Source organism: Galleria mellonella, unplaced genomic scaffold (genome assembly GCF_026898425.1).
Source record: "Galleria mellonella isolate WM207_F2 unplaced genomic scaffold, CSIRO_AGI_GalMel_v1 utg312, whole genome shotgun sequence".
In the NCBI taxonomy this organism is placed as follows: domain Eukaryota; kingdom Metazoa; phylum Arthropoda; class Insecta; order Lepidoptera; family Pyralidae; genus Galleria; species Galleria mellonella.
The window spans coordinates 3,619,998-3,643,670 of record NW_026442074.1 but is presented as its reverse complement, the minus strand read 5'-3'; the positions used below and the strand labels follow the sequence as shown (position 1 = coordinate 3,643,670).

General features: G+C 33.4%; 1 protein-coding gene across 2 annotated transcripts in view; it reads right to left on the bottom strand.

Moving 5' to 3' along the window:
- Positions 1–23,673, bottom strand: part of LOC113516349 (uncharacterized) — a 130,706-nt gene that overhangs the window by 12,027 nt on the left and 95,006 nt on the right. For both annotated transcript variants that reach the window (XM_052895913.1, XM_052895914.1), the window contains one exon: positions 10,319–11,298. In XM_052895913.1, the coding sequence (XP_052751873.1) occupies positions 10,319–11,298 (980 nt within the window). The remainder of the gene's footprint in view (positions 1–10,318; positions 11,299–23,673) is intronic.

Below are 23,673 nucleotides of genomic sequence, written 5' to 3'. Positions count from 1 at the left end.
TTAATATAATGATATAATTGTCGATTCTTTAATATATGATTTAATATCATCATCATCTGATGATGGATGATATGATATCAGCCTTTAACTATCCACTGCTAAACATAAGCCTCCCCCTTGAGAGGTTTATCCAATAGTTGCCACGCTTGGCAGGCGGATTGGCAACTGCACTGAGGTTTTAGAGATGTTTTAAAAAGATGCTGCTGCCCATTTTCACACTCTTTAGTCGGCTCTTACGACACCCACAGGATAGGAAGGTGTGACCTCTTCTATGCCGAGACCGCACGGCTATTTAATATGTAAATATTTAATAAAAAATCAAATTAATTAAAAATAAGATAATTTAATATGTAAATATTTAATATGAACCCTCACGTAACCTTCACACTTGACATACTCGACTGTGTAAATAGCTTTCATATATTTAATATTCTAAATTAAATATATAATGACACTGCAAATATTGCATTTTGTTTCAAGTTGCTTAAACTTGCGTTGACTATTACGTACGCAATAACGTAAATAAAGTGGCATAAATCTTTATTAGAGAGAGTCAACAACCATATATTAAATAAGCGTAGATCATCACCTAAGGCACAAGTCACACTGAGAGCTAAGCTAAGCCACAAATAATTTAATCTGCTAATGAGTAAATCCAACTTAATAACGAAATTGTTCCATGTTCAATTCCCGTTGCGTACTACAGAGCTCAGTTAAGCGATATAATTGAAATATATAACCCTCCGCCCCCATTTGTTATATTCCTTTATTCTTAGTTATTAATATCAATTCAAATAGTTTGTGTATTTATTCGCGCCATAGATGAAGCCTTTGTATCAGAGGGAGTGTTTATATAAAAGTCGTCTGTATGGTTACCTCTACCCCATTCGTATTTCTGCTATGAAACATGTTTACATAGCTGTGTTTCGTTTTGTAGGATGGATATAGCATTAAAATTATAGGATATGGAAGCATAACCCCATATTCCTCAAGAATGGACTACCATTCCTGTGGTCTATGGAGTTATGCTTATGTAATATCATTATACATAGGGGACACCATAGGTATCACTGTTCCTATCTATGGGCGATAATTACCACTTTCCATCAGATCAGTCGTTAGCTTATTCGGCATTATGAATATCATAAAAAATATTTTTTGTTTTTTATTTATTCATTTATTGTTATAAAATATAGATAGATTTGCTTAGTTCACATAGTTGGATGTAGTTTAAGCTGTGGTAATTATAAACGAAGTTGAGTTCGCTTAGCTTAGCTCTCAGTGTGATTTGCACTTTATATACAAAGTGTGCTAAGTGACCGGTACGTATGTAAACAATTGCTTAATTTCGCTGTCGGTCTGTCGCCGTCTTTTTTAGGCCGTACGTGAGACTTTTGTCTAGACAAAAATTTATGTTAGCACTAACACTCTAATGTTAAAAGATGCGGGATTTAATTATATCGTCGAGATAAGGGTTACTATTGTTTTTTTTTCCTTCGTAGCTCTCTATTTTGCAAGAATCTTTCAATCTAGTTTTTAAAGTAATTCACACAAAACTCGATAGGTGATATCAAAGTCATTATTATCCTTTTAAACTTTTTTTCTTTCATACTTTCTTCTTCATACAACTTGTACTTCATACAAGTCTTTCATACAACTTGATAAACTGATATTTAATTAAATTAAAATATTTTATATTAAATTAAAATAACTAGTTTTATCACAATTAAAGTCGTTTTTGATTGAGAGTATTTAATATAGTTTTACTATTAGGCCACTACTTTAAAAGAATCTTATAATTTTAATTTTCTTTAATTTAATGTATATACAATAGACTGACATGAAATAGTAAATTCGCCTGGGCTATTAGTTTTTTCAATGGACGATAATGGAATGGTAACCCCGCCTGCGCTAACGGTATATGCTGGTGGGATACCAGTAAGGAATGATAGGTAACAATGAAAAGGCAGGTCAGTTAGCCTATCGTGATCGATTCACTTGGAGTAGAATACGATAGTTTCCAGGGGGAATCGCGAGGAGGTCGACCTGACCACCCTGTCAGCTAACAATGGGACTACTAATCCACATTTTTAACAATCCATTATTCCCCCAGGGTTATTAGTTTACACTGGCGGTGTATCAGTGTGTGATGATAGGTAAGGATGGAAGTCCAAAAGCCCGTTTTTCGAAATATGTTTTTCCGAAACACAAATTACATGTTAAAATTTCATTATATATAGGTTTAAAAAAGTAAAAATAAAAGTTTTTTAAAAATTTTATTTTAAAATAATTCAGGTAAATCAATTTTATCAAAACATGAAAGTAAAGCCTTCAAATTTTATAGTACTCCCCCTGTGACATAATGCATTAACTTGTGCCAACGCCGTTTCCACTGTGAGAAGTGCTCCTTGATGTCCTCTGGTTGTAGGTTTCTCAGCTGCCCCGTCGTAGCTTTTTTTATCTCATTTATGTCCCCCAAATGCCGCCCCCGAAGTACCAATTTGGTTTATTGGGAACAAAAAGCAATCTACACAGGGCCAAATCCGGCGATAGGGGGGTGTTCTTCATGTCACCGTAATGGAATTTTTACTCAAAAACTCACGGACAACAAGAGAGGTGTGGGCAGGTATTATTTTTACGTTTGATGAAAGATGATCCAACGCCCCTCTCGCGCCAATTCTGGAGGAACTCGTGCCACACGAGCTTTGAGGCGTCTGAGCACATCGACGTAGAATTTTCCATCAACTGTCTGGCCTAGAGGGACGAATTCTTGATGGACATTCCCACGAACATCGAAAAAAACAATCAACATTGTCTTGACATTTGAGCGGGATTTTCTTGATTTTTTTGTTCGTGGTTCCCCGGATGTCTTCCACTCTTTTGCTTTCATGGCCATTCTTGCCGAGTTTCGAGAGAAACTTGATTAAACGACACGCTGCTCTTCAACGGATATAAAACAAAAAAAAAATATGCGGGCTCCATGCCGACGGGGTTTCGTTATTGTATATTAGGTAACTTCACAGATACAAGCCATTAATTCCTCTCTTTCACGGCGGTCAGACCAGAACTGAAGCATTGTTAGGGACATAAGGAAGGGGTCCTGCGCTACCTGGCCTCAAACCCTCTAAGCATTCCAGAACACTTTTATACGAACTTTCCGGACAGACCTCGTATATAAGAAACCGTTTAAAAATATTAAAAAAATTTAAATACCTTTCTTTTGAACTTTTATGGCAGGATTTATGACGAACGAAATGTTAAGTTCCATTAACTGGATCAATTATGGTATAAACAAAACATGAAAGTAAAGCCAAAAATTCGGAATTTCATTTTATAGTAAACTCCAGGCTACGAGTAGTTAGCCTATCGTAATGAATTAACCGTAATAGTTTCCAAGGGTTATTCTGTCACGTCCATAGTGCTGTTCATGTCTGTGGGCGTCGGTTACCGCTTTCCATCAGGTGGGCGATCAATTTATTTGTCATTTCATATTATATAAAAAAAAAATCAATCTAGTAGAACAGTTATCAAGTAGACTATATTATGGTGAGCTTCTTCATGTCTCGAAAAGGTCCAATATCAACTAGCGGTTGTCAATCTGAAACGTCTGTGTAATAGCCTAAGATCTCGCCGCTTAATTCTGCAGGTATTAAACTTTTTACTGTTTGATTCAATTAAAGATGAGAAAAATAAATACAATGCACTCGGTTTGCTTGCTCTCAATTGGCTGCAACATATGGTTGACACGTGATTATTGGACGGTATTGAGGAGGATTTCCTCAAGTTAAAAAAGGGTTGTCAGATGAACTACATATCATCAGCTGATTGTAAAAATTTTAGTAGAACTGTTTAAAAACAATGCTTTTTGATAAGATTTAAACCAAATGGAAGTTTATTTTTTCTCTACACGGTAAGCTATGGAAAATGGCTGCAAGTATGGGTTGTCCGCATCTAAAGTTTTGTTTTATGGTGAGAAAGTCTTGGTCGCCCTATTGTCAAGTTTGTGATACCATCAATGATGTGCAATATAAACGGTTAGAGTGTCATATAAAACGATGAAAAGAAAAAAAATATGCGCCATTTTCACCTAAATAAATTAAATATTGGTCTTATTTATTGTATATTAGCTAAACCCAAATCAGATAAACTATTGATACCCATTAATTCCTCTCTTTCAATGAGTAGGAAAAGTAGATAAAATCTTATCTGAGAAATGAGTTCAGGATACAATAAAGTGGATATACCTAAAGAAGGTACAAGCCCTTAAGAATGACAACAAAAAAGTTTTGTTTAAATGATGGTCTCGAACCGGGAATTGGTTCCTTTTAATGAAACCTATATAATATTTAATATTTTAAATCATCTCTCAATCATTTATTTATTTATTTATTCATTAGTATAAATATGTGTACATGGCGGACTTAATGCTAAAATCATTCTCTCCCAGTCAACCATAGGGAAGTGTCAGAATACTCGAATGCGGTACTACTAATTATTGATATACATACATACTAAAATTACATATATACACGAATAAATATATATAAATAACAAATATACTTACACACATATATGACATATACTATATTATACACGAAATTGAGAATAATATAAAGCACTTCACTCATTCGAGTTAAAAATCTTTTATAGATGCAGAATTCAGCGCGGGATCTTAGTCTACAAGTACATTACATACATCACAGTTGAAGGAGATGTGTGGGCCGCCCACTGGTATTGCGCAATGCGAAGATGTCACTATTTGCATTAGAGATTTACGGTCGAACAACGGTCTATCTGTCTGTAGGCACGTACTGGTACATAGTTTTTGAAATAATTTATGAACTAGGTCACCCGAGTGAATTACTATAAAAGTAACTATGTATGAATATAAAATATGGTTTGTTTTTATAACAATTTCTAAGAGCGGCGCCCTTTTAAGAGCTTCTAGACTGAGAAGAGAGACTGAGAAACAAAATCAAGTCTCGTACACATTTCTGTGTGGTCCCGGCAGAGAATGGGCCACTCCTTCCATTCCCCTTCCTTCTTTTTCCCTTGGGGGTAGTAAGAGGCAACTGTGGGAACTTAATGGTAGAGTCCCTTTTAAAACATTAAATCCTGACTGCAGTTGCCAGCCCATCTGCCAGAGGGAGACTTTGTACAAAAGTCGATTGCTTGGATACCTCTGTCCCATTAGTGTTTTAACCGTGAAGCAGTTGTGTTTGCATGGCTGTGTTTCGGTTTAAAGGGTGGGATATGGCGTGAATTTACTGGGTACAAAGGAATAACACCTGAGTCCTCAGGAATGGCAACGCATGGGGGTATTATGGGAGAAACAGTATACTCTGTTATGTCCATGGTACTGCTTATGTCTATAGGTGACGGTTACCACTTTCCATCAAGTGGGCTGTCAGCTAGTTTGCCATTCAAAGTTGTATAAAAAAAAAAGAAAAAAAAGCGTAGCAATTACTGGCAAAATTCCCCAATGGAAGAAGCCTATATTTAGCAGTCGAAAGTCTGATATAATAATGATATTATAAGCACTGTGGCAATGAGAGATATCAAACAAATTTTAGACTTAAAAAAGCATATTAGAACAGGAAACTATATTACTGAACCAATTTTGATAAAACTTATATGGGACCAATATGTAAGTTTATCCTTTTTCTTAAAAAAAAGTTTGTCGTTTTGCAGTTAACAGAGTTATGAGATTTACCTCATGAACATAAAAATGAACAACCGAATTAAGAAACTCCTTCTTTTTGAAGTCGGTTAAAAAATAGAGGCTAATTTAGAATCTTTTTGAAGATGCTCAAAAGTATTACGAGTCTTTCTGATACTCTTAGAATAAATCTCGTACCTATTTATGCCAAAAGTTGCATCACGGTTACATCACTTGTCCGACATCAATCGGGCGACTGATGCAAAAATGTCATCAGTGCAACACAATGCAAAACATGGTGGCGGTAGTGTGCTATGCATTAATTATGTAGCCGATGATGAGATTCACAAATATAAGCTATACTTACCTACTCGTTATACAACTAATAGGTATAGAACATAATTATTATTTACAGGTGTACCCTGTTACAGTTGCAGGTGTATTTGCATGCCAGTGTTTCGATTTGAAGGGTGGGATATGGCGTGAATTTACAGGGTACAGAGGAATAACACCTGAGTCCTCAGGAATGGCAACGCATACGGGAGGTACCTAGGCGAAACAGTATACTCTGTATTGTCCATGGTACTGTTCATGTCTTTAGGCGACGGTTACCACTTTCCATCAGGTGGGCCATCAGCTTGTTTGCCATACTAAGTTGCATAAAATTATAATATTCCTACCATTTTTAACTCAGGTTTTGTTAAAATTAAATTCTTGAGCATTTTTTCTGTATTTAATAACGTATGTGTGTTGGTCCATATTATATGGCGATTACAGTCGCTTTTTTCTCCTGCTATCTTCAACAAAAAACAGTTTAATTTTTTTTTCTCTACAAACAATATTCCGCTCTATGTACTTCGCAAGATATTGCATTGTGAAAATATTTTTGATTTTATAAAATATTTTTAACTTCTTTAGTATTATATTGCTTTTTTTTTTTTTTTTGGAAACGATATAAGAAAATTTGTAATAATCATCTTTGTTGGACATAATAATAATAATAATAATATAATTTATTTGCTCAAATATGGGTATTACAGATGTTACATTAATAGGTTATTACGCCTCCATATTTTACCATAAACGGCGTGCAAATCTTCTCTTAATATAAATATACATATATATTACACATTCATCTTTGTTGGACAAAATAACAAATTAACTTATATTCTAATTTACTAAGCCGAATAATTCTGTAAGGAACAATTTTTTTTTATGTGAGGACTTGTACGTTTAGATAATGTTATACAATAATATTTAAATATTTTAACAATTTTTTATTGAATTTGGTAACTATACAGATTTAATCTCTATTATAATTCACACAAAACCGCGGGGTATATATAGTTCGTTAATATAACTGTGCAAATAAAGTATAGGATGTGAATTTCCCTTTTTAAAACTTAACACTCTCAACAAAACCGCAGTGAGAGTTGAGCAAACATCCGTCCAGCGTCGTTTCAACACAATATTGTCAAAAGTTATAGGCATATACTCGTATGACCAATAGTGCTTTCACAGGTATGAATCAAGAATTTCTTAGAACACTAATTTTAAATTTTCGACCAATAAAAACAATTTTGATAAAATTTGTATGAGGTCGATACTGTAGAACACTTTGGACTGACTGGTACTCGAAATAAATAGGGATAAGAACGAGATTTGAAATATAAAACAATAATACCTTCTATTTTAAATTTTGAAATTCCTAATATTGTTTTTGTAGAACAAACTCTACTTGAATTAAAAAACCTATAAAACTGTCAATAGACGCAATAGCGCTAAATACTTATCTGTAGTTTGTGCTACACACTAGATTGTTTCTACTTAAATCATCATCTTCCTACCCTTATTCCAATCATTTGGGGTCGGCGTAATATGATTTTATCCATATTACAAAAAGATTTGGTTTTTTAATTTTACGACCGGCCACCTGACACGGCCTGACGTCAACCGTCTTTTAAATAATAAATGTATTATTGGTATTAATGTATGATACCACGATATGTCATAGTCAAGATCATGATCAGGTACACAGACTAGAGCGTCAGGCCCAGTGATGTACTACCTCGATTTATAAACATCAAAAATCTTGAATTGGAAACTGGCCGAAACAAAATTTTTTTATGTCACTTTTAATAATTCTAGTAAATTTTCAAAGATTACAAACCAAATTAATTCATGTTACTGCAATAAACTCGCTGCAACCCTGGATCCTGTGCTCAACAAAATGTGCATATGTAAAACGTTACGTTCACCGCAACGACAACAGTCTACAAATGGCTTGGACTATTCCATCACAGATTATAATTGCGAGCACATTTATTAATTTTATTTTTAATATTTTACTTGTAATAATTTGTGCTATTTTCTCCGTTTAAAATCAAGACAGTAATTTGCTCCGCACATTAAAATTTATTATCAAATTATATCTCATTATAACCTAAGCTCTGAAAGAAACATTAGATACAAAAGTATTTTCATTGTGTCTAGACAATATTTCTAGCTTTTCCTGGGTGAATGGTAGGTGTCGTATTGCACAAGCGCCTTATACCTTGTAATATCACGCTGACCATTGTTGTTGTTATTGCTTAGATGAAATATTTCATGATTATTTCCTATTGTTGTCATTCAATAAGTCTTGCAGAAGCGCTGCACCGACTATACGGTGATTTGCAAACGAATTACTGCAATCAGCTATTATGAGAGGTTTATTAGCAGTTCTCGAACTAGGACCGGTAGCTGGATAAATATCTAAAGCGCTAAAATGAGTACGCTATAAGTTAACAGGTTTATTAAAATCTGACTAACAGATCTCATTATTTAAAAATTATTTGAGTTCGATTATCTTAGATCAAGAATATCAGGAATAAGATGTTCGGGTGCCGTGTGGTCCAGGCACAGAATTGGCTACTTCTTTCTTTCCCATGGGTGTCGTAAGAGATAGCTAGGGGAAATTAATAGTCGAGAGAGAAATGGTCTTTTTTTATGGTTTGCGGTACAGTATTTAAGGCGTCCCGTCCTCGCTAAGATTACCAAAAACTTAACTGCGGTTGTCAATCCGCCTGCCAAGCTTAGTCACTACTGGCAGGTGGAAAAAGCTAGTGCAAGTCTCTAAAATCCCGATCAATATGTCCAGCATAATCTATACAAGACGAGTCGTGTATAAGCATAATGACGCAGCTTGACGTCCATGCAAAGCAGCCATTGTTTACTGGACCATGTGAATGACCGTTACGCAATGACCGTCGTGGCCTTGGTACTGATACATTTTAGACGAGGTATTTAGTAAAACCGTTAAATTGATTTGCGATGAAAATCCTACACCTGTTTCCAAGGTTGCGTATTTTAAATGCACGCGAAGACGTTTTGAACTATTAAGATCATAATCTGTTTGCGATTAGTGTTGTAATCATTTCGCATTTGTTTTTATTTCATATGTTTTCTTTATGATACTTAGCATGTCAAACGAACTGACAGCTCACTTGAAGGAACGAGAACTATGTACATGAACAGTACGACTGACATTACAGAATAATCTTTAATACCCATGGCACCCCTCATATACTGTTATTCATGAGGACTATGTTGTTATGCCTAAAAAGTTTAAAAGTTAAAGGTTGACTAGTAGAGAATGCGTATAGTATTAAGTCCTTAGAGTAAGCCTTTTGAACCAAATTTTATTTGTCTATAAAATTTAAATAAATAAATGCTTCCATAGTCTGTAATTTTACCGCCACATTGTCATATATTTTTCATTTAAAGAGTTTCAATACCTAAGTATAAATTTTTAACTAGAGTGCAAAACTCAGCTTCCTTCAATTTCCCGATTAAAAATTTGTAGTGCTTGTGTTTAGAAAGCTTAAACAAGTATTCTTCTAAGTTCCTTATGGTAGTTTATGGGGAAGGTCTATGTTCTACAGTGGACAGATAATGGCTGAGATGATGACGATGATGATTTTTTCTAATTTAAGACTAATTTAGAATTTCTAAAATTTGCCTGCTTAACTCCAGCTAAAAGTAACCTTTACTAGTACATTAAAGAAAATATGAATAGTATTTTAAAAACATACGAACATATTTAATGTAAAAACATTAATTAAATATGACAATGGGTCATTAAATTTATATGCGGTGATCGGTTAGATAATTTATTAACTATTTAAAACTACTTCAATACCTATTGTTTTTGATATTACAGAAGCTAGGACGGTAGTAGGACCATTTGAAAGTTCATGTCTTATTGTTTCGTTTTCTTCATTTATTCTCTTGAATTATATAGTTTTTAAATTGCACCTAAGCATTTTGCTACAAATTATGTTTACGTATGTTATTTAATTCCTCACTATTATGTTATTATATTTCATGCTATTGGAAACTTATATGATTGTTTTAAGATTTATTATGTATTTAAATGTTAATTATTACATTATATGTAATTTGGAATTAAATTTTTAAACAAAATGCAAAAAGTTACTAATGTTTCTTTTTTAAAATTACCTTAACAATATCTTATTACTGAGTTCTAGATGGCTTTAGTTAGTGCTCTACATAATATAGAATGTTTACAATTCATACATTTTTTTTCATATTACGCATATTTGTAACCAAATTATATAAGCTGAATTCATTAAACAATATAACAAGTCTTTAACTCACCTTTATTGCTCGCTGACCACAAATTGCTGGTTGGACTACTCCATTTTGGTTTATTCTCTCTAAACATAAGAATATCTGGTATTTTATTCAGTCTATTGTCCCTTGGGATCACATCTGGTGATCTATCAACATTTACTCTTACAAATTCACCCTTAAGTACTTTGGGCTGAGTTTCTTTCATAATCAAAGGAGGAGGTGGCGCCTTTGTCTTTTTATGAAACAGTCTTTTCCTCTCGGGTTTCGTAGGAATTTCTGTGTCAGTGTATATTATACTGTCTATTTCACCAGCATCAGCTATGTCACTTCTTATTCCAATCAGACTCATGGGTTGATCGAAACGAGAATTTAGTCCTTTATGTTGTACAGATATATGAGTTACTCCATCATTATCAGTTGTTTGCATCAAATCAAAATTTGCCCGCCCTTTATCGTATAGACTGTAATCATCAACACTATTTTTTCTATTTTTAAACAAATCGTACGTTTTCTTCTTAGAAAACAAACTATCGCCAGTAGAATAGTTATTTGTGTTTTTCGTCAAGCGATTTCGCATTTTAAAATACTTATATGTGAAGTATATCCTTTTGAAATCTTGTTCGTTTTCGAATTTTAGAGCTATCGCCTCTTTATTAAGATTTTTGGTTATGTAAAAGACTAGAGTTTTCTCACAATTTGGATAGCTCTCGATATTTGCACAATTCGTTATGTCGTCTATGGAGATATTCTCATATTTGCTGGCTTTGAGTTCAGTGTAGTCTTTGATTAATTTTTGTTTATCATCTTCATTAGTTTCCTCTTTATTAAGCAGTTGTAGTTGATCTTTCTCATTGAAGCCTACAATAATGTTGTAGTTCTGCTGCGGCAGAGGTTTTGTGATGGCCATGATGTCAAGCTGCTGGTTAGCATTGTGGAGCTTCTGTCTCGCCACTATTGCGGCGAGGCCACCGGAACGATTTGTTTTTTTCACCGTCATTGTTAATCTGTAACAAAAAAGACTGCATTATAACTTCACGTAAAATTTTGTAATAATAGGGAATTTGATATTTTTAAAATAATGAAATCGTTGTCTATTTTATTAATTTTAAGTATACATTACTTGTATAAATTATAATTCCATTTATTTCTTTTTAAACTAGATTTGATGTTAAATTACTTCAAAAATGGAGGTTATGTAATTCGATTACAAGAAATTTGTTAGCATATTCAATAACCAAATTTATTTAAATATAGTAGATAGTCACAATACAACATGTATCTAACTATGTGTACGTATTCAAGTTTTTCCATGTACCTACCACTACTTTTATTGATAACACAAATAGAGCGAAATCGTGTCGAACGAGTCAATTCAGTTATCGCCTTCAAATCAAATATATGTAATTTACTCTATCGACTTCACGTGTTAACAGCTAGACTCAATTTAATACTACATCCATTAAATACATCATTTTGAACAATTTACTTAAACCTTTAAAATTGAATGGGTGTTACAATTATATCACTTTCACTGGCTTTCTTTTAGAATTAGTGCAAAAGAAAGGCGAAGTTTCAACAACAAGAATTCATGATTCGAAATACATTAGACAATGAATTAACACAATCTTTTGATGAATACGAAGGTTGTGGTTGGCCAATCAATCATCGAGATATTGTTTGCGATTATTATACTGCATAGGGCGTCTTTGAAAAGTTTGTCAATAATAAATGTTTTGTAAAATATCTAGACGTTACAAGTCATAACATATTTACTTATACATATAGTAGGTATAGAATGTTTATATTTAGGTACAACAATAAAATTGTAACTCAAAAAGTTTATGCATTGAGAATTTTTCGCCAAAACTGGTTATAGAAAAAAAAAATTCACTATAGTAACTAAAATTAAGCATTGGAAGTGAACTCAATCATTTTATGGTCGACGTTAGTCTGTTTGTTAGGTAATTGTCGCATAAAAATAAAACGTTGGTTTCTTTTTAATACTTTTTTCATTTTTACAAAATCCTATTTAACTATTTTTTTATACATTTGTACCTTTACAAGTATTATAAAAATTAAAATATTTTTTTGTTACCTCTTAGCGCTTTAGCGGTTTAAGTAACCAATCACTATGAAATTTTATATAAATAAGTACATTACTATATGTGATGGAGAAGGACATAGCTTACATTTTATCCCAGACAGTGAACATCCCACGTTACGCAGATGAAGTCGCGAGTAAAAGTTAGTTAAAAATCAATAAAGACTTAAATTTATATTGTCATCAATATATTATCCATGCCGTGATCTCGGCGTATAATGGACCACTTTTTCCTTTCCTATGATTTTTTTTTGATGAGTAAAAATGATATGGTAACCCCGCCTGCGCTAATGGATTACGCTGGCGGAGCACCAGAGAAGGGTGATAGATGAGAATGAAAACAGGCCAGTTGGCCCATCATGATGAATTCATCAGGAATTAACCATGATAGTTTCCAGGGGGAACCGCGAGGCGGTCGACCTGGTTAGGTATGTTGTTAGCAATGGGATTATCTGTCTCCATTACTAACAATCCCTTTCCCCCTTCTTTCCTGTGATTGTCGTAATAGGCGACTAAAGGAACTCAATGGTCGAGGGATGGCCAACAGCGTCCCTCTTGAAACATCACCAAGGCCTAATTGTGATTGCCAACCCGTTTGCCAATCGTGGCAACTACTGGTAAAACCCCCAAAGGGGAGACTTATGTTCAGCAGTAGTTAGTTAAAGGCTAATATGATGATGATATGGATGGACGTTAGTGACTTTATTAATACGATATAATACCAGAGGGAGACTGTACAAAAATCGTTTGCTTGGGTACCTCTGTCCCATTCGTGTTTCAACCGTAAAGCAGTTGTATTTGCAAGGGTGTGTTTCGGTTTGAAGGGTGGGATATGGCGTGAATTTACAGGGTACAAAGGAATAACACCTGAGTCCTCAGAAATGGCAACGCATGGGGGGTATCATGGGTGAAACAGTATACTCTGTTATGTCCATGGTACTGCTCGTATCTATAGGCGACGGTTACCACTTTCCATCAGGTGGGCCGTCAGCTTGTTTGCCATTCTGTTCTATAAAAAAAAGGAAAAAATATGGTGTACATGTGTAGAAATTATTCTATTGTATTTCTCATATACATATCATCTATAGAAGCTGATAAGTCATGTGGTTCCGCCATAGAATAGGCAACCATTTCCTTCCCCATGGGTATTTAAAGAGGCGACTAAAAGAGCTCAATGGTAAAGGGGCTAGGCAAATCACCAAAGCCTAACTGCGATTGCCAACTAACCTGCCAAGCGTGACAAATACTGGCAAAACCTTCCAATAAGGGGAGGCTTATGCACAGCAGCGGATAGTTAACGACCGATATGATGATATATTAGATGGATAGATAGATAGATACTCTTTATTGTTTACTCCAAAAGATTACAATAGTAAACTTATTATAGATGCAAACAATCAAAAGAAATAATCATAGTGAGAAAACAATATTATAATTATTACAATAATTGTTTTTTTTTTAGTAATTATTGCAAAACCTATGGATAATATTAAGTCGTCTGTCATTTAGAGCTTATCGTTAGGAGCAATTTTTGTCTGCATTATCAAGTGATAAAACAATAGATTTTGTCGTAACGTGCGTCGGTCGTGGTAAAAACATAGCTCTTCCGTGTACAGGTGTGTAATTATTTATATTGGGTGGCGTTTAAGTTATAAGCGATGAGAGTTTTTATCGGGTGACATTGGTATGGTAACGCTGTGTGGTCTCGACATAGTACGGACCACCCTTTATTGTCCCATGGGTGTCGTGGCACCAAGGGGATTTAATGATCGTGAGATGGACAGCAGCGTCCCTCTTAAAACAACACCAACCCTGCTAAGTGTGGCAACTGCTGGCAAAACTCCCCAAAGGGGAATCCTATGTTCAGCAGTGGACAGACGGCTAATACAATATAATACAATACATTTAGAAGGTAGATGAGGAATCAAGTCCAGTGAGAGAACAAGAATAGATTCACGATGGATTAAATCAAGTTTATCGTGACTCCATTTTTTTATATAACTTAAAATGGCAAACAAGCTGACGGCCCACCTGATGGAAAGTGGTATGAGCAATACCATGGACATAACAGAGTATACTGTTTCACCCATAATACCCCCCATGCGTTGTCATTCCTGAGGACTCAGGTGTTATTCTTCTGTACCCTGTAAATCCACGCCATATCCCACCCTTTAAACCGAAACACGGCCATTCAATTACAACTGCTTTACGGTTGAAACACGAATGGGACAGAGGTCGACGTATCAAAGTATATTACTAGGTCTCATCTCACCTTTCAGATTAATTAAACTTGTCAAGATTTTAATAATTTCGGACTATTATATCGGATTATCAAACCACTAATAACATCCGTATTATGAATTAATAATGCTAACAGACTTACTTTCATTCTCATCTATCATGTTATGGTGGCACCTCACTAAAGTATACCAATACCCTGCTTAAGCTGAGCAGGCTTTTATTTCATTATCATACATTTAAAAGATCTACTCCCGTATTCATAAACCTATTTTAGCTATTCAACTGTTTTGTTTTTCGTTTTAGTAAATTTCTAATTTGAAAGAAAGGGACAAAACAATGTAATAGTTAAAATAGGTTTGTAGGTTTTTTTTTTTTATGAATAAAGGGGTTAGTGTTAGTGTAGAAATGGTAAACGTGTCTTCATACAAAAATTCCTAATACATTAAATACAAACTTTTTTTTATTATACTGTTAGTATATTTATTAACAATCTTTAAACCGTTTTTATATCAAGTGTATACCTTTTATATCCTTATTATAAATATGAAAGCGAGTTTGTTTGTTTATTTGTTACGTCTTGGCATCTTAATGTGTCAATCAATCGTTACGATACTATTTACATTGAAGAAGAACATAGGCAACTTTTTATATTCATTCAACAATATACCCGATCATACAGAAGTCGCGGGTAAAGACTAGTTTGTTCTTAATTACCTAATCTTGAATTTTTAATTATATATCTCTAAATCGCTTGTCGTTTACTACACAGACCTCTTTTCCAGGTGTTTCTAAAACAATGATCGTGTGAGATTCTGAATCATTTTACATAATATCTAGTGCATTTCCGAGTGGCACCCACGAAATCGAGGTGCGCAAATGAGACCAGATTGCGCATACATGCGCAATAAATCCTTAAATTAGTAATTAAAAATAAATTGTTGTAATATTTTTGTGCAACTATTCAAAATGACCGTTCATCATTAGACGAGCTGTATACTTTTCACCACATTTGTATTATAAAAAATAAATTGTAATATTAAATAAGTTGATGGATCATCTGATGGGAAGAGGTAATCGTCGCCTGTAAACAGTACACAGCGTAACCTAGAATTTCACTGCTATATTCCACAATAAGTACGTACTGAAATATATCCATGCAAGTACAGACATTTGATGGCAAAAATACGAATGGAATACAGGTGCCCAAGCATATTTAAAAAGTAGGGTCTCAATTCAATTGTATTTTTTATGTTCGTTATTTCATAGCCTCGTTATTTATAGATCGATTTAGAAAATTCATTTTAAATCTAAAACGATATATTTTCCTACTGGTCTCATAACAAAATAATCGAAATCGGTTCAGTAGTTTAGTTTTTGAATTAAAATAACCGGATTTGATTCCCTCAGAATTTTGTCTTCAGAGAAATACAATCCGAGAATTGATCCACCCAAGATATGAACCGTGTATTTAATTCACTCGAACCAACATGAAAACGTCACTATAATAACTTAATTGTACGTACACAAGAGACGCGGAAATATTAAAATGGTTTCTTTAAAATATATCTACGAAACGATCTCAGGAGTTTCCCAGAGACGACATTGTCCAATGAATTTTCACTGCGACAACGGTTCGCATAATTACAACAAAAGTGCTCTAGTGTCGGTGCATCAGACGGACAATTGTTTGTAATTGCCAGACTTTGTTTGTAATAATCACCTGTTTATTTAAATAATATACTGTAATGGATTGTAATATTTTATTTATTTATTTATTAGTACACATATGTGTACATGGCGGAATTAATGCTAAAAGCATTTTCTCCCAGTCAACCATAGAGAAGTGTCAGAATACTCGAAAGCGGTACTAGTAATTATTGATATACATACTTACTGAAATACATATGTAAACGAATAAATATATATAAATCACAAATATACTTACACATATATGACATATACTATATTATACACGACATTGAGAATAATATAGTCTTTTAATGGCTTTTATTAACGTACTTATTAAGTTATTTTTATTAATACGTAATTATTGTACGCAAAAACTCAAGAAGATTATATAGTACACACAGTGACATTTTTAATGTGGATAAGGGATGTTTGGCCACTTTAATTGGTCTGGCAACTTACTAAAAAGTATAGAAATAGCCCCTAAATATATGTAGATACAAAAATTGAGTCTCAGACTACAAGTAAAATTGTGATTTTTTCCTTTCGATCTTTAAAGCGTCCAACGATAATTACTGCCTTCAGAAAGTGTCTGGTAATATTAATTCAAATTTTTTAACAATATTCCGTACAACATACGTAAAAATCAACTCTCAGACTAAGTGAAGTGTATACTATTTTGATGTGTCTGCACTTGGTACTTGAGAATTGGCCATCGGTCCAAACTAGCAGGTATGTATACATTTACTGTGCCTACAGACACTACTCTATTGAATACATTTTGCGAATCAGAAAATAAATAAGGCCCTAATATCTTGCTCTGTTTTTGGAAAAGAAAAATTATGAAAGTTTTAAGTCGATTGGTACACATGTATGACTGTAACTTTTTTTTATACCGCTGAGGTGGCAAACAAGCATACGGCCCACCTGATGGTAAGCGGTAACCGTAGCCTATGAACGCCTGCAATACTAGAGGTATTACGCGCGCGTTGCTGAGCCTGAAGAAACCTCTTTACCCCCCTTTTGAAGAACAAGTAATAAACTGTCAGTTTTTCTCATATTGGGTTTGCTGGAAGAAATCTCTTTTATAGATAATTTCGTCTTTGTGCACTATTATGTTTGTTCTTTCTATTTCAATAACTTTTTGTGTACAATAAAGAATAAAGAAAGAAAGAAAAAATAATAATTTTATACCATTGAAATACGCATTTTGCCAATTCGCGGGTGGAATTACTCTTAGAGATAAAGTGTGCAACGTTTATATGGTATACGAGATAGTTTTAAGGTTGCGCCTATCGCAAATGAAATTGTACAGTCCAAGCCAAGGTGGTACATAAGAATACGCAACCCAATTGCCACGTTGTAGAGAAATGCCTTTTCATGGCTATAATAAAGAGAAGACAAGGTAGACCACAGTCAACCAAGATGTTGAATGTCGAGAAGAATATGAAGGAGCTCGGCGTAACTGGTAATATCATATGCTGGCGAAACAAATGGGGCTATAATTACGAAAGCCGACCCTCATAACGGGAATAGCCGAGAGGAAGAGAGAAAAAAGAGAGAGAGAGAGAGAGATTTCTTCTGAAAATAAAAGACCATCTTCAAAGTCAAAAATCACTATTAATTTTAAAGGTAAGTACCTACACACTTCTTTAATTGTTTATGGCAGTTTCTGACTTAGATCTAGTTACATATTAAAACTGGTTACCTATTTCCTTCTTGGCTACCAAGAGATATAACGACTGTGCATTTAGATTACTCCGGTAAGAAGGCAGTAAAAAAATATTCTTATCTATTCAGGAATAAGGAAAACAGTGGTACAAGAAAGGAATTCATAGTGTTTAATATAGGACACTGGACTTTTTACCTTGACCTTGTGTCACCGAAGATGGTTGCGGAAACTGACGATTACCAGTAATTTTATTTATAGACATATTTTACAAGGATAACGAGAAGTAATTACAATGGTTTATTTATTTATTACCCGACTGCAGAAAATTTGAGAGTAATGTTTATTTGGGTATATTTATATAGATAGTAGCTTTATATCCACAACTTAATTCGAAAATAGGTGTATACATATTTCAGCATGTATAGGGGGAGACTGAAATTATTCACATCCTTTTTTTTAAGTGTAATTTCTATGAAACTGAATATTTTTCCCAAAAAATACGCCATTTAGATGAATTTTTTTTTACAACACAGGGGGCAAACGGGCATGCGGCTCACCTGATGGTAAGTGACCACCGCCGCCCATGATCACCCACAACACCAGCGGCATTGCAGGTGTGCTGCCGGCCTTAAATTCTGCCATGGTCATATTCAATCATCATGAATATTTGAATACACTTATCTAAGTAGATAGCGTGTTTCTTTGGATATTATTAAGAGGTTGGGTGTATAATTGTATCTTTATCTATTAAAAATAAACTGTAATGATCAGATAGTATATCTACTACACTACATGAAGTTGTTAAGTTGCATAAATAAAATTAAAAAAAAAAAAAGATTTGACGCAAAGACAGATAACAAATTAACACCCAGTCGCGTTTGCCTATTACAATAATAATAAATAAAGATGTATTTGTATTCTTGAGCTAACTACATAATCTGTGTTCGCAATCTTTGCCTTTATGTCTACCCGTACATTCTCATATTTTGGTTGAATAAAGCTGTAACTGCACGTAACGACAACAATAGCACACACTCTATCTTTAATAAAAAATATATATATATATATATATATTTCCGTAACCATAGAGTAAAACCTTAATTTGTGTTGTGATATTAGATAGATACAATATTAATAACGGTTACATAAAATGCAAGACGTTAACTTACACAAGAACGTAATAAAAGTAAGTTCGTATCATCAACGAAATTACACCTTTCTTTCATTCTTCGAATTATTACGCAATTCGGTCATTACGCTGTGTAATCTGTAATTTGATATATTAATGTAACACTTCGACGCACACGTTTAATAGATTTAGAGAAGGTTATAATTTTCTAAAGGACTTTCAATTTAGTTGAATATATACTTATATGACAAAATCTGCATAAAGTAAGAGACAATATGCATAAAATAATCATATTATTATTAGTTTGCCTTAGTTTAAAAGGTAAATTAAAGTGATGGTGTTCCCGCCATAAGACGGTTCTTAAAATAATGGAGAAGAAAAATTCTCGAGTCGCGACCTCGTGGAACGAACGCCATGTACAAAGATCTATCCCTAGATAGAGCGACGATCTCAAATATGTTGTAGAATCAGTGAATGTGGATTGTTCTTCGTGATAAATTATTTGGCGACATGAAGATCATGATATATTTATTGATGATTTTTTGCGTTAAACGTAACCTTTATGTATGGCATGCTATTTTACATAATTTTTGATTCTGTTCCGAAAACAAAAACAGTCTTTTGTCCAGACAAAATCATAGGCATATAGGGGCGGGGTGGGGGTGAGGCGTGCTCATTGCACAAACATCTGGTACTCATTCCAGGATTAGGAGCAAAGCTTACAGCTATAAACAAAAATATGCCTACAAGAACATAATGCGCTTTTTTTAAGGGGCCAGGCCCCCCTGGATAATAAACCTAAAATACGGTCAAGAGACAAAATATTGTTATAGAAGTATTATTAAGCAGAAAGCGACCCTTATCAATGCAAAAGGAAAAATTAATGAAACGAGTATTAAAAAGGAACAATCAAATTTAATATTTACTTTTCGATTGTTCTAAAAACTAATTACATAACAAATTAAAAAGATATAAAACAACTTGAAGCGAATCTACATCTGAAATCTTCTAAGAAAGGCGACTTTCACGACTGTTCCAGCGAATGATATCACCCTGGGAACAACACACAATGCATATTGTGTTATAAACATTTTCTATTTTACAGCTTTTAAAAGACATTCTGATCTGTATTGTGTACCACATGAGAGCCGTTTTAATAAAGGTAAACGTATGTAGAACCTTGTTACTTAAGTGTGTTTGTGTCGCATAAAAATCGTTTGTATATTTGATACCTTTTTTCTGATACACATTGTTGATAGATTTCTTTTAATAGTTGCAAATGAAATAGTAACCTGGCTTGCTTATATCAGTGAAGGCTGATAGATGAGTATGAAGTCAGGTCAATTGGACTATTACCACCAAATTCACAAGGAATTAACCACGATACTTCCCAGGAGAGACTGCTTGGAGATTTATCTGACAAGAAGATATATTACTGCAAAGCTCACCACCGTTATTAACTATCCCTTTTCTCTGGTTTCCCTGTTTGTAGTTTGTTTTTATTTGATCCTTGTTTGTGCTACCTTGATATATTTCTTCATAGTTAAAACTGGAGAGATAAAAGTAAGGAAGGCAATGAGGTCAGTTGGCCCAACATAACGAATTCACATTAACATTAACCATGATTGTGATGAGGTTCCCATGGGTACTGTGTCGAGGTCGACAATATATTGCTAGCGACGTCCCTTATGGGGAAGACATATTCAGCAGTAGACAGTTAACAGCTGAAAAAAAAAATGGGGACACTAGACCCCGCTATTCTTTTTTATTTCCCCTTACATCATAGTTCATAGTAATCGTATGATAATAGAGTAGGAATAAGTGTTATTATCCTATTTTATTCCCAGGATGCCCTAAAAGACATTTATGGAACATAGCGCAATAAGAGGAAAATCCTTCCTAATATTATAAATGTAAAAGTTTGCTTGTTTGTTATTTCTTAGATCCTTATCAGCTTAATCAATGACTATAAAATTTGGTGTACGGGCATTGTATGGAATGGAGGTAGACATTATACCGGTTACGTGAACGAAGTCGCGGGTAAAAGTTAATTAGAAGTAAACCAATCCGCCTAGTCAGCGTGATAGCAAATAAATGTATCTATCTATCTATCTATAGCACAATAAGCCAATATCGTTTCTTTATGAGAAAGAAAATATGGAATAGGACAATAAGGAAAAATAGCGTTTTGTGATATACTTAGTACCTACGGTAAAAACATGGAAAACTATTACACTTTTCTGTCCCTTTCTCTTTAATTTCTACTTATACACAATTACAAAAGAATCAAAATCGACATATCGATTTTGATGATTCTTATATAAATTTTAATTGTATAACATTGGAGAATATATAGCATAATATACACGCAATTAAAATAATTTTTCAGAAAGTATTTTGAAAACGGTTTTGCGGAAAGATAATAAGGTAATCCTGTATCAAAGGGAGACAGTTGGAAGTATTATTTGATTATAGTGAATAAATGTATCCATAAAATATTAAAATACTTATTCCATATTTTTAGAAAATAGTAGAAAGTGAACAATTCCACCAAATTCGTTTTCCTATAATTTGGACATAATGAGTCAATTTTAACCTGTTCCACACAGTTGCGCGTGCGCATTCTGTCTGATTAACGCTTAATAAGCACGACTGACACTTACACTGTAGCGTAAGACATATCTTAATACAAAAAAATATATATATATAAAAATCCTGTAACTCGATGATCATTCGTCGGTTTTTAGTTTTATTTTTTTATGTAGGTACTGTTTGCTGCGACTTGAAAGAAAGGATAGTTTTATCAGTAGGTGACAACGTTTGATAGGTCAGCCAGTATATTTTATAAAGATTGGTTGTTTTAGTGAATTAAATTCCAAATAATAAATTCTACCTACTAATTTATTGTTTATGTTATCACTTCTTAATTGAAGCTACATGTTTAGTAAAGTGTTATGGGCAGTTCTTTTTTTAAATAGGTAGTTACCGTATGACCGTTCTTTTTTATTGTGTGGTATACGAGTATGACCGCTGACCTTGTACTCTTGTGGCGATTTTATTTGGCTAATAATTACGTTGAGGTGTATATTATTTATTTTATTTTTCTAGCAAGTGCTTAAGTAATTTCATTATACTGATTATAAGAAGATAAACTTTTTAAAACTCTTAAAGTTTATTTATATATTTTTTATTCTAAATTCTACAAAAAACAAATATTAAAACTGTGTACATTATATAAGTTTATATAAAAATTTAAATTTCTGAAATCATCCGTTAAAGGCATAGACGTTAAATTATACATCTTTAAAAACATGCCTTTATAATGTAATCCACCATCTTGTGGCTGCGAATATTTCCAAATGATGTCATTTATTTTATCGTTACGTTACGTTAGATAACGTTTCTTCAAGCTATTTTATTTGATACCCATATTAATAGGGTTGACAACATATTATCTATCCGCCATTTTGTTGCGGCGGTCATTTTGAATAAGTACTGCATATTGTATTGTCACCAGAAGTAAAAATGTAGGCAATATTTTTGAAAAATCGGTTAGGAGGAATGAAATCTAATACAGCTTATGAGAGAAATTAAATAAAAATTTGTAATTAATTGAAAACATGAATGGATAAAGGCGATAATGTCATTACTAGATGGATGTACTTTTCATATCACTCTCTCAAACGTCTCCAATACTTTAGGGACGAGGGATGATATCCTTCGCTGGTGCCTCGCCAACGTATACCGATAGCGCAGGCGAGTTTCATTATCACCCATTAAAAAAAAATACCTCTATCAATTTGTCTTTAATTATTTGGTTAAAATTAATAAAAAAAAAAATATTATTTAGTGGTGTAATATCAAGTACCAATAAGTCATATCCACAACGGTATGAGATACAGCACTAATAAAGACAGTGCGGCAAGTTCTTCAACTTTTACTTTATGTCATGTTGAGAAAGTAGTCGGGATCTGTGGGTGATAAGATAAATGTTCACACATGGTCGTTTAGTTAACGTATTTATAATCCTACCTTTAAACTCATAAAGTTTAAAATCACTTTTATATTAATTGTTATGAAAATGTCCCTATATGGAGATGATAATAATAATAACATTTAACGCAAGAATATTGTAATTAAAACAGTATCTAATAATAAGTAATGTCATTGACCGTGTGGTATTATTATGGACTTTAAATTAACAATTTACGAATAGGTTAACATAAATTAATGTAGGCAATAAAACGTATCATAGCTCATCTACATGCGTCAAAAAAAATAAAGAAATTTTTTCAAATTAGGTAATATAACATTTAATTATTTTAATGAATGATTAATTCAAGAATGTAATTTTTAATTTTGATAAATTACCTCCATCAATAAGTTTCGAAGACGGAGTCAATTTCTAAGACGATAAAATGTAAAATTGTTAATAAAGATTAAATTCGATGTTAAAAGGCGAACGTTTTTTAATCTAGAATTTCATATTCTAGATTAAAAAACGTCATTGTTTTTGTACTTAATGCCTTTTCGTTACAACCTGTATAAAC